Here is a 12,538-nt window from a genome sequence, read left to right on the forward strand (position 1 = left end):
CAATGCTGTTACTGCTAGATATGACGAGAACCTACTAGAACCTCCAGAACTTACTACAAACTTTATCACAGACTAAACTTAATAATGAACTCCAATTGCTTGTTTATTCTTTTCACTAATTATAACTTTTAGTTTAAATTATTTTTGTGTATGTATTTGTGTAAGTCTAAATCATTTCAATTATCCTCCAGGCCACTCAAGGAGGATGGTGGTCCCTGCTGAGTCCTGTAATTTTAAGGGAGTTTTTCCTTGCCACTGTTGCCCTCGGCTTGCTCAATAGAGGTTTTTGGTCTGTCGGCCCTGGATTCTGTAAAGTTGCTTTGAGACAATATCTGTTGTACAGAAGCACTATACAAATAAATTTGACATGACATTTGGAATGAAAAGGTGCCAGTCAGATAACAAAATATAACAGATAACAAAAAAAAAGCACTATTAGTAACTGATAAGGTTTAAATATTTAAATAAGTTTAAATATTCTGGCCAAACCCTAAATAAACACCTGCATTGAGTTAAAATATGTCAATAAAATACTAAAAACTGTTTTCACAGATAAACTTGTGGGATAAATAAGAGTAGGTAAAACTTCTTCCTTCCAGTGTTGCATCTCCAGTGTTCCCTTAGTCCCAGTCAAAATAAACAAAACATTAAAAGAGAAATGAGGCACAGTTAAAATAGATTAGTTTGTCATTGGCTATGATGTTTATAAAGAGATTTCAATTATTTTCCAGGCCACCCAAAAAGGATGGGGGCCCTGCTGAGTCTGTTTTCTCAAGGTTTCTTCCTGTAATTTTAAGGGAGTTTTTTTTACTTGCCTCTGTCACCCTTAGTTAACTCAACAGGGGTTTTTGGTCTGTTGGTCCTGGATTTTGTAAAGTTGCTTTGAGACAATGTCTATTGTAAAATAGCGCTATACAAATAAATTTGACTTGACATTTGGGATGAAAAGGTGCAAGGCAAGCCAGGCCTTCTAATCCAACATTAGTGCCTGACCTCATAAACTCCCACAGAAACACTCCAACAGCTTGTGGAAGGCCTTCCAAAAATTATTGTCAGGTGCACATACATTTGGCCTTATAATGTACACTGCAATCAACCAAAAAAATAAAAATAAAAAGTTGCTTATGTACCTTATGTACCTACTCATAAATAGGTAAGTATAATTTTGACACTGCTGTTGTAGATAAGAGATGACTGTTTTAAGACAGTCGTCAATTACATGGATTCTTAACCACAGTTCTGAAGGCCTGCTGCCCTGCACAGTTTAAAATTTTATCTACTTTTAACACTCTTTGTACAACTTTGCATGAGCCAAATCAGGTACATTTTAGAGCTGAGGAAGGTTTTACAAAAATGGTTATACCAGGTACTAGGGATGTTCCCAATCCCGATCATTCATTTTGATACCGATCCGATACCGAGTCTCAAACTGATACTTGTATTTTCTAGATATTGTCTAGATAAGAACTAGATAATACTGTTCACACAGTGCACACTTCAAGTACATTACAGTTATTCAAATTAATCCAATGTATATGTTTAACAACTGAATAGCTCTGCAGTGCTGTAGGAAAAAAATTGCGTGCATCCAAGCTATTGCTTAATGTTCTTTTATTTTTACAAAATAAAAGTAAACAAACTTAGTGAAGCATTGTAGTAGTAAAACTAGAACACTCAAAATGAAGTGAAGGTTCAGCATCTCTGCCGTGTTAGTGGACAGCCGGTTCCTCTTCTCATCACATAATAATAAACTCGCTGTATTTGACTGAGTGTTTATTTTTTAGGTGCCGTATCAAATTGGTAGTAATTGTAGATCGTTTGGTTAAATTATATCTGGTTTGTTTCTTATGAGCCACCGTACTTTTATGCGTGTTGTAACTAACAAACTGTTCTGTGGTTGTATTGTGACAATGGTTTGATGGACGTTTCTATGCGAAGTGAGTGTGTTTTGACCCTCTGGGGCTTCCATAGTGCATGGAATAGCGTGCTTGGCTAACGCGATGACTCTAGCTGTCCGCTATTCGGTACCGTAACAGTTAATAAAGTGTTATGCTCCCGACAATTTGTAAATATACCGTGTATTTATTTCTTTATTAAGCAAGTGCATCACTGCGTTCGTTGTTTCATAAACCGGAGTGATCCTTGACTCACACACCATAAAAATAGTAAAATTCTACAGTAATGAACGCAGCTCTGCTACTACCGCCTCGTGAAATACTCGCATTGCAGACATTACACTTTGCTGTTGGACTTGTTTCACACAGCGGACATGCTGACGTAAAACAAAGGATCAGGTCTAGGATCGGCCTTAGTAAAGCCGATACCGATCAGTTAAAAAATGCCTTAATCGGCCCCGATTCCAATCTTTGAGATCGGATCGGGACATCCCTACCAGGTACATTATTTAATTCAATTAGAACCACTGGAGGTATCATTGGTTTTTGACATTAAAAAAAATAGATTTTTAGAGTGCACTATAACAGTATTGTTAATGAAAAACATGTGAGTACCCCTGAAAAGTACAGAGAAATTCAAGTGCAGTACACAGTAATACTAATTTATTAAATTAGGAAAGCATTATATTAAACCATAAAGCCATAAAGCTTAACAGTCACTATTTGCAACACGCGCACACACACGCACGCACACACACACACACAGTGCAGAAAAAAAAAAATTGCAGCTTATTACAAATATTAAACAGTGGAATACTGTTACCAGAAATACGTTCAACATTCTCTACAGGAAACAAATCCAGAAATACATTACAGTCAAATGTCTAAAGGTCCAGTATGCAGGCTTATTTCAGATAACAAAAATACAGCGCTATTAGTAACTGATAAGGTTTAAATATTCTTGTCAAACCCTAAATAAACACCTGCATTGAAACTTAAAATATGTAAATAAAATACTAAAAACTGTTTTCACAGATAAACATGTGGGATAAATAAGAGTAGGTAAAACTCCTTGCTTCCAGTGTTGCAACTCCAGTGTTGTGTTTAGTCCCAGTCAAAAGAAACATTAAAAGAGAAATGAGGCACAGTTTATTCTTCACATAACCAGTTTTAGGTAATGCAGTGCAGTGTGTAAGTTAAAATAGATTAGTTTGTCACTGGCTATGATATTTATAAAGTGATGACAATGACTAAATGTTTTTAAAGTGATGGCCAGGACTAAAGCCTATACAAAAAAAGCAAATACTTATTGTTTGTGACCTTTTGGCTGTTTGGTTTTGGTTTCATTTTGGAGAGGTTCTGTGGTTGTGGTTTGGGTCTATATCCTGGGTTCTGACTTCAACACTTTCCCACTCTCCAGTACGATTTGACCGCTTAATAGCATCCACAACAGTCTGAACATACAATCCATCCTCGAATGATGCTGCCATGGCAATTGGATGGCGTGCCCATGATCTCCTGTCTTCCTGTGCCTGGAAAGACAGACGGAGTTGAGTCACCATCGCTTTCAGTCCTGTGACTGTGGGACCAGCTTCCAATCCAGACTCACTCAAGAGAATCTCTTCCCCATTCAGGCTGTTGCGCTGGCCATATAGCTCTGTGTTCTTGGCCAACAATCTCCCAGATGAGCCCGCAAGCATGACCTCGTGCAAATTAGCACCAGGAAGGTTAAAATTCAATGTAACATTGCAAACCACGCCCCCACCCAACAGCAGCTGAAAACAAGCATAGTCATCAGAAGTCACAGAGCGAATCCCGCTTTCTGTGCCACCCTTATGCACAAAGGTTCTAAGCATTCCGTGCACACGAATGGCACGCATCCCTGTCAAGTGGCTCATAAGGTCTATAATCCAGGAACCAACAGTGTGCAGGCCGCCACCACCCATCAGCTCTTCCCATGCCCAGCTGTATGACTGGCTAAGCAATGAGCCTCCATATATACGCGCTTCACACACCTGTCCACAAAACAGAACAAAAAAAAATTAATAAAACCTACTAGGGCTGCAACTATCGATTCTTTTTGTAATCGAGTATTCTATCGATTATTCCAGCGATTAATCGAGTAATCGGATAAGAAATATTTTTGCTTTAATAAAGAGCAAAAATAAATACATATAAGATTAAATACGACATGTCTCTTGAAACAAACTATATATATTTATTACTTGCATAGAGGACAGTTTAAAGAGAAATATATACATAATAAACATATAATGCATAATATACATAATAAACCAGGGGTGGGCAATTACATTTTCCAAGGTTGTGGAGGGCCAGACCAATAAGGTGAACTTAATTCTGCTCAATATTAATTTTATCTCTTTATTTACATTTACATGACATTTTCAGCATTTAGCAGACGCCTTTATCCAAAGCGATTTACAATAGTTACAGTATACAGTCTGAGCAATTGAGGGTTAAGGGCCTTGCTCAAGGGCCCAACAGCAGCAACCTGGCTGCCAGCAACCTTCTAATTACTAGTCCAGTACCTTAAGCACTAGGCTACAGCTGCCCACTCTATTAAAAGCAGTAAATTGTGCAGTTCTGATAATCTGTTACTGTTTAGATGTTACAATCAGAATATTAGACGTAGGCAAAGTAAAAACATTAACATTATTTCACTAATTAAACAAACATGCAAAAAAACAAAAACAAATGTGAACAAAATGTGCAGGTTTTTAAACTTTACACTTTTTTGTTTGGAGTCTATTCACCTCATTTGTTTTTTAGTCCTTTGTTATTGTTGGATATTCTTTTTAAAATCACAAATCTGGTCCTGACTGCTTCAGTTCTGGACGTGTTAAACTTTATAAACAATCCTTGTTGCTTGTGCAGTTTAGTTAGTGAAGCTTCAGGTGTGACCCCCCGCATCGTTCATGTTCTTGTATTTCTGTTTAGTACCGCGATTTAGAGCCTAGATTGTGATACTTAACCAGCGTTACATCTGACTTTAGTAAATAAACAATTCAGAAGTTCATGTCGTTTTAAAACTCCACCGTCAATCACACTCAGTTCTGTTCGCATTACAGTGAAGCTGAAACACTCGCACACACGTAAATCCAAACTTACGGATATTTAAAGACACAGCCCCCCATCAAAATCAGTCCTGTTGTAATGCATATTAGATGTACTTTTATTAACGTCCAATTTTTAATTGCCGCGAACCACCTGCACACAGCGCAATCACGTTGTAAAAGTGAAAGTCCGTGCGGAACACAGTGAGCTGTGTATCGGTGTATGGGATAAACGATTCCTCGATGCAAAAAATTTGAATCGATCATTTTTAGTAATCGAATTACTCGAGTTACTCGAGGAATCGTTTCAGCCCTAAAACCTACTATACTGGCTTTTTACAACTGTTTTTTTTTTACTTTTGCTTTTATAATTTTATTTGCTAGTAAATTATTCCCAAACATTATACAAATGCAGTAACAAGAAGTATCAGTAAACAGTTCTACATATTAGTCAGTTTTGGCACAAAACCTTCAGACCTCTGCTAAAAATAAAAAGGAATTTCTCCTTTCAGCATGACAATGACTCAAAGCAAGCATAACTTCATCAACAAAAGATCAAAGTTTTGGAATGGCCCAGCCAGAGCCCAGACCTGAATCCAATTAAAAATCTCTGGGGTGACCTGAAGCGTGCTGTGCACAGGAGATGCACTTGCAATTTGGACAGATTTGGATCATATTTGCAAGGAAGAGTGGACAAAGATTGCCAAGTCAAGATGTGCCATATTAACAGACTGCTACCAAAAAGGATGAATGCTGTCAAATCAAAAGGTGCTTCAGCAAAATATTAGTTTAAGGGTGTGTGCATATTTATGTTATTACAATATTATAAGTTTTGAACAGATTTGTTTAGGTCTTGCTTACCTGACACTGTTAATTATTGTGCTGCTTTATTCTTTACACACAGCCTAAATAGTAATGACAGTGCAGTGAAATCAGTATCTACCTGCAAAGTCCCACAGTAACCTTCTTCCAACAGCTGCTTCATCATCACAAAAGCCGGCAAAAAACGCAGTGGGTTGCTCATGATGCTCATCAATTGTGGGTAGTATCGTGCAGCTGTCACCATCTTACAAGCATCTGTTAACGTAGCAGCCTGCTCACTGATCACATTCTTCCCAATGCCTACAGAAACAAAAAACACTTACAAAGTCCAAGAATAATTGATATTCATTCAGTGATAATTTATATTGACACCACTACCTTAAGGAAATATGTATTTTTATGTTTAAAACTAATATTATTAAGACTGACATTTAAATGTGCATGTGATGTAAACAAACTTGTTATCCTACAATAAGCTGCATGATTGAAATATAAAAACTCTGTATGTGATCGTAGAAGGAAATTGAAATGTGCCTTAAGTGCATGAATACCTTCAATGAGCTCATAAATGTGCATGTAAACCTCCGTTTAAATTCACATTATACATATTTGCACACACCTCATAACAGTGGCTAGCTTTAAGGCAAAGGCAACCGCCATCCAAAAAACGTATTTGCTCCACATCTGATTACTTCTATTTTTGTCCCCAAGTTTATTAACATGTGGCTTTATCACAGCGGCTTGAAGTTTTTTCATGCAAAACTGCATGAAGGTCAATTAACAGTGGTTCCTCACCAGCCCCGGTTCTGGACTGTGTTGCTTGGGGGGGGGGATCAGTGAGAAAATCTGGGGGGGCAATGTTCACCCCAGCGCCCCCATAGCTTGTGTTACTTTAGTTTCGCCCTAAGACGGATTCAAACCTAGGGTGGAAAAATATGCGTGCTGAGCTCTGCCCACTGCGCTACTCAAACAGCGGAGTAATAAACAGGTTGTTATGCTGATATAACTGATATAACACACGGCGTTACCAAGACTAAAGTGAATACTACTTAAAATAATAACCAAACGCTTTCTAATTCCCATGGCCCTTTTACAGGTACAGAGATAATTTAATAAAAATAGCCTTTGCTTGCGGTGCGCTTGGGGGGACAGTGAGAAAATCTGGGGGGACAGTATTATGTACAGTAGATGGTGAAAGACTGCATTGATTATTATTCTTTTTGAAGTGACTGACAATGCCATGAGCCACAACCCTTTGGTGGAGCCTCCTTTTATAGCCGACAATGATACCCTCACCTGCTTTTTGTGGAACTTTTCCAAACGGTGTAACCTGAACTGTTTATAAACTTTTCATTATTATGTTTACCTTGTCCCAGCTTTTTCAAGAGTCACAGGCATCCAATTTAAAACTACAGTTTTACTGTACAATTTAAAAGTACAATTAAGTTTTTTCTTTGTATTTTTGTCAATAAAATAAGGGTTTAAGAGAATAAACAAATTGCAACTTATGTTATTATTGCATTTTACAAAATGTCCAAACCTTTTTCGGAAATGAGGTTTGTATGTGGACATCCCATTTTTATTAAGTTTGAGTGTTTCAGTCATGTTATGCAAATGTATAGCAACAGTTTGGAGAAGGCCCTTTCCTGTTGCTGCATGTACAGTGTATCACAAAAGTGAGTACACCCCTCACATTTCTGCAAATATTTCATTATATCTTTTCATGGGACAACACTATAGAAGTGAAACTTGGATATAACTTAGAGTAGTCAGTGTACAACTTGTATAGCAGTGTAGATTTACTGTCTTCTGAAAATAACTCAACACACAGCCATTAATGTCTAAATAGCTGGCAACATAAGTGAGTACACCCCACAGTGAACATGTCCAAATTGTGCCCAAAGTGTCAATATTTTGTGTGACCACCATTATTATCCAGCACTGCCTTAACCCTCCTGGGCATGGAATTCACCAGAGCTGCACAGGTTGCTACTGGAATCCTCTTCCACTCCTCCATGATGACATCACGGAGCTGGTGGATGTTAGACACCTTGAACTCCTCCACCTTCCACTTCAGGATGCGCCACAGGTGCTCAATTGGGTTTAGTCCATCACCTTTACCTTCAGCTTCCTCAGCAAGGCAGTTGTCATCTTGGAGGTTGTGTTTGGGGTCGTTATCCTGTTGGAAAACTGCCATGAGGCCCAGTTTTCGAAGGGAGGGGATCATGCTCTGTTTCAGAATGTCACAGTACATGTTGGAATTCATGTTTCCCTCAATGAACTGCAGCTCCCCAGTGCCAGCAACACTCATGCAGCCCAAGACCATGATGCTACCACCACCATGCTTGACTGTAGGCAAGATACAGTTGTCTTGGTACTTCTCACCAGGGCGCCGCCACACATGCTGGACACCATCTGAGCCAAACAAGTTTATCTTGGTCTCGTCAGACCACAGGGCATTCCAGTAATCCATGTTCTTGGACTGCTTGTCTTCTGCAAACTGTTTGCGGGCTTTCTTGTGCGTCAGCTTCCTTCTGGGATGACGACCATGCAGACTGAGTTGATGCAGTGTGCGGCGTATGGTCTGAGCACTGACAGGCTGACCTCCCACGTCTTCAACCTCTGCAGCAATGCTGGCAGCACTCATGTGTCTATTTTTTAAAGCCAACCTCTGGATATGACGCCGAACACGTGGACTCAACTTCTTTGGTCGACCCTGGCGAAGCCTGTTCCGAGTGGAACCTGTCCTGGAAAACCGCTGTATGACCTTGGCCACCATGCTGTAGCTCAGTTTCAGGGTGTTAGCAATCTTCTTATAGCCCAGGCCATCTTTGTGGAGAGCAACAATTCTATTTCTCACATCCTCAGAGAGTTCTTTGCCATGAGGTGCCATGTTGAATATCCAGTGGCCAGTATGAGAGAATTGTACCCAAAACACCAAATTTAACAGCCCTGCTCCCCATTTACACCTGGGACCTTGACACATGACACCAGGGAGGGACAACGACACATTTGGGCACAATTTGGACATGTTCACTGTGGGGTGTACTCACTTATGTTGCCAGCTATTTAGACATTAATGGCAGTGTGTTGAGTTATTTTCAGAAGACAGTAAATCTACACTGCTATACAAGCTGTACACTGACTACTCTAAGTTATATCCAAGATTCATGCCTATAGTGTTGTCCCAAGAAAAGATATAATGAAATATTTGCAGAAATGTGAGGGATGTACTCACTTTTGTGATACACTGTATGTCACTCTGGTCGAGAAAAAGAAATAGTTTGACAATTCTGTGTAGCTGTGTAGCTCTAGTACACATAGAGCCCTGACCTTAACTCAACTTAAGACTTTTGAGATGAATTGTTCTTGTTCAACATAAGTTCCTGACCTCACAAATTCCCAGCAACACAATCCGAAATTTTGTGGAAAGCCTTCCCAGAGAAGTGGAGCCTGTTACAGTCACAAGTGTGCTGTTGCTTTAATTAAATGAAACAATTAGGTAATTAAATTCCCCACTGTTTATTTCCATGTGTGAAAGAGACCTGGTCTCTTTTTACAGTTAAAGAATAGTCAACTATTTTATTTGTTTAAATGATATTTACTGTTCTAAAGTACTGGGTTTGGATCCTTTTTTTCTGAGAAATATGTAGTATCAGCATGATCTGTTTAATGTTCAGGAAACATATCAACATTGGAAAAACAATTTTCTTCAGGTTGCCACCCAATACAAGTCATGGTAGAATAAGCATTTGGGTGTGGCTCAGGAAATATAGCAACTAATTTGTTCAGTAAGTAAATTCCTTAAATGAAAAAAACATGCAAAGTCTCACCCAATGCATTCACTGCAATCTGGCGTGTGTGTGGTGGGGGTGTCAAAATGCACACGAGGTGGACCTCTGGATGCAGCAAGACATCATCAGATTGGCTTGTGGAGAAGGGGATGTTTAGCTCATTAGCCAGACTTTCCGCTTCCTCTTGTGTCCGTCCCCAGACAGCCTGAACAGGAAATCCTTCCTTTTGTAGTAATGGCACCAAGACCTGTACAGTCTGCCCTGTTCCGAACACACCCACACCTGGCAACATTCTGTGTGTGTTGCCTGCCAGTAAGTAAAACACTTACAGACCTGTGCTTACTCTCATTTAGGCATTATGTCTTCTGTTCCAAGCCAATGTGATTAAAAGACGATCCTGTTGAAAGAGGACATCAATTACACAACATTGGGCAATTCACCGAGTTTAATACCAACATTTTTAAGTTCTGTTGAAATGAGTAAGCACAAGTAAGTACAGGTTAGTTCAGGTTAATTATGAGCTGTCATTTACACTTATTTTACTAAAAACAGCACAAACAAGAGATATTTTGTTTATTTGATGTTAACATCAGGTTTTAGGTTTCACTTTAGGTAAAATGTGAAAATTGCTCTTTCTAACCAATCAACTACTGATTTGTCTTGATTATACCCTAAATTAAATCCTGCAATACAGCCCATTCAATCTGGGGAAGAACGACTGGAAAGATAAAAAAAGGTTTCAGAACTTTCTATCATTCTACCATTAATGGGTATAAAAGTAACGTTTAGAAAATGTTTAGTCATTTACAAGATAGAATGGGTTAAGGTTTGCCACATAGTCCAACGGTTTAAAAATGTTCCACAATGCAGGATTGCAAGGAATTTGGGGATTTTTACCATACATGGTTGATTACATTACTAAAAGATTTAGAGAATCCAGAGGAATGCATAAATGCCGGAACTGGGCGGTGTTATATCAAACACTGACTGGTAAAAAGCATCAATGAATGGATAGATAGATAGCTTGACAGACAGACAGACAAATAGACAAACCACTGTCCCTGCCTTTTCACTCAAATATGTGGCTGGCGTTACGGTTTATATATGATTTAAAAACATGGCTATGAAATATTATGCTGATGTTGAGAAACATGTAGTTAACAGCTTTGGATCTGAATAAGATCTACACAATATTGTGTTTGCAATGTGGTGCTGCTTTTACTGAAGACCAGTATATTAATTCAGAAATAAAACAATGACTGGAAAAGGGAGGTGGGTTGTGGGTAGGGTCCTGCCATTCTAAAACATTCCTGCCATACCATCAACTGTTGGAAACAATGACAGAGCGTAACATTATAAAAAGCTAACAAGCGTGTTTATTTATAGCATCAGTATAATGGTGGTGACATTTTGAGTAAATGTAAATATTAGGGGAGACGTATATTGTGATTAAGGCCTTACATTAATTACTACTGTAATTACACTCGTTCTTACGGAGATATAACTGAACTGTATTTACATGCATCTTCTGTTATGTTTTATAGGTAATTTATTTAAAGGGGTTTAGTATAAATTGTGTGCAATAGCTCAATAGCTGTCAATTTAAAACAGATTTTATAATGCGGAAACTTTTTTGTTTGGTATTTTGCGAAGGTGGTGATGCTGGGCATGTGGCGGCCAGCCAGGGCGTGACGTCACGTTTCCACGCTCTAACAGTCTAGCACTACAGCTGTAACTGATCTTTCTGGCTTTGCTGTTTTCCTGTAGAGAAGCTCGAATACCACATGTAGGATATACTATGTCTGTAGACACGCACGGGAGAAGCAAATGTTCCTACAACAGGTAGACACTAAAACGCGTGCCCAGGCTACTCCTGATTATTGAACAGAGGACAGTTGTAGCCCAGTGGTTAAGGTACTGGACCAGTAACCAGAAGATTGCCGGTTCAAACCCCACCACTGCCAGGTTGCCTCTGTTGGTCCCTTAAACAAGGCCCTTAACCCCTAATTGTTTAGATTGTATACTGTCACAACTGTAAGTCGCTTGGATAAATGCTAAAAGCCGAAAATGTAAATGAACAAAATTGTTTTGTTGGATTACATTTATTGTTTGCATATGAAAACAGTCAATTTAATGTTAAATAATCTGTTTATTAAAACCATAAAACAAAAGCATTCGACTGTGTTACTATTCAAAGTTTAAAAACAGTGATGCTATTTTAAGTTAACAAAATCGCAGAATATATGGCTCATTAACCACGACTAGCTGACAAAAAGAATACACTCTGTCTTGTTATGAATGTCTGGACGCTGTTGTTGGCAAAATCAGTTGCTTAACGCCCATGCTTCCTTTACTTACCAAAAATGTATCCGTTTGAAACATTCCCCTTATTAAGAAGTAGAAAATACTTTCTTTTTATCCATGTAACAGTAACGCCGAGTTGACTGGTCTAAGCAGGCAGGCAGGCAGGCAGGGAGAGGCCACCTAACTCAGATCAGGATAAACACTTCAGCCTGGTCAGGAAACTCAAAATGCTCCACTCAGAATAAAACAGACCCGATCTGTCCGCGTCTTCCTCACACTACTCCGTCCAGGTGCAGTTTTTCGTGTATTATAAATCAGTACAGCAGTCTAAACACTACAGTTCACCAACAACACACAAATTGCAGACTGACCGGTGGCACCTATAGCAGCGGAACTCACTCGCGCGTGCGCAGCTTGACCCATTCCACGTTTTAAACCACGCCTATTCTGAACATGCGGACTCTGGTAATTTTGAGTTAAGCGTTCCCGAGAACTCTCTGCAGCAGTAACATCTTTTTTTACTCGGTCTCACCAAAAGTTTATTTACCTGACAAACTCTCTTTAGTTGCAGTTTTGTGTTTTGCTGAACTCGCACTTTTATTTAACACTGACACATACGTCTCAGCTTTTCAGGTCATTCATTCTGCTT

The 12,538-nt window shown here is 39.0% G+C and overlaps 1 protein-coding gene across 1 annotated transcript; it reads right to left on the reverse strand.

Annotated features, from left to right (window-relative positions):
* Nucleotides 1-2,541: 2,541 nt before the first annotated feature.
* gfod2 (glucose-fructose oxidoreductase domain containing 2) lies at nt 2,542-12,248 on the reverse strand. The gene is made up of 4 exons (XM_063012600.1): nt 11,944-12,248; nt 9,625-9,982; nt 5,913-6,091; nt 2,542-3,910 (listed from the first exon to the last, which is right to left on the reverse strand). The coding sequence occupies exons 2-4, from the start codon at nt 9,875-9,877 to the stop codon at nt 3,239-3,241; spliced, it is 1,104 nt and encodes a 367-aa protein (XP_062868670.1). The 5' UTR covers nt 9,878-9,982; nt 11,944-12,248; the 3' UTR covers nt 2,542-3,238.
* Between the last annotated feature and the right edge of the window lie 290 nt (nt 12,249-12,538).

Source organism: Trichomycterus rosablanca, chromosome 17 (genome assembly GCF_030014385.1).
Source record: "Trichomycterus rosablanca isolate fTriRos1 chromosome 17, fTriRos1.hap1, whole genome shotgun sequence".
NCBI lineage: Eukaryota > Metazoa > Chordata > Actinopteri > Siluriformes > Trichomycteridae > Trichomycterus > Trichomycterus rosablanca.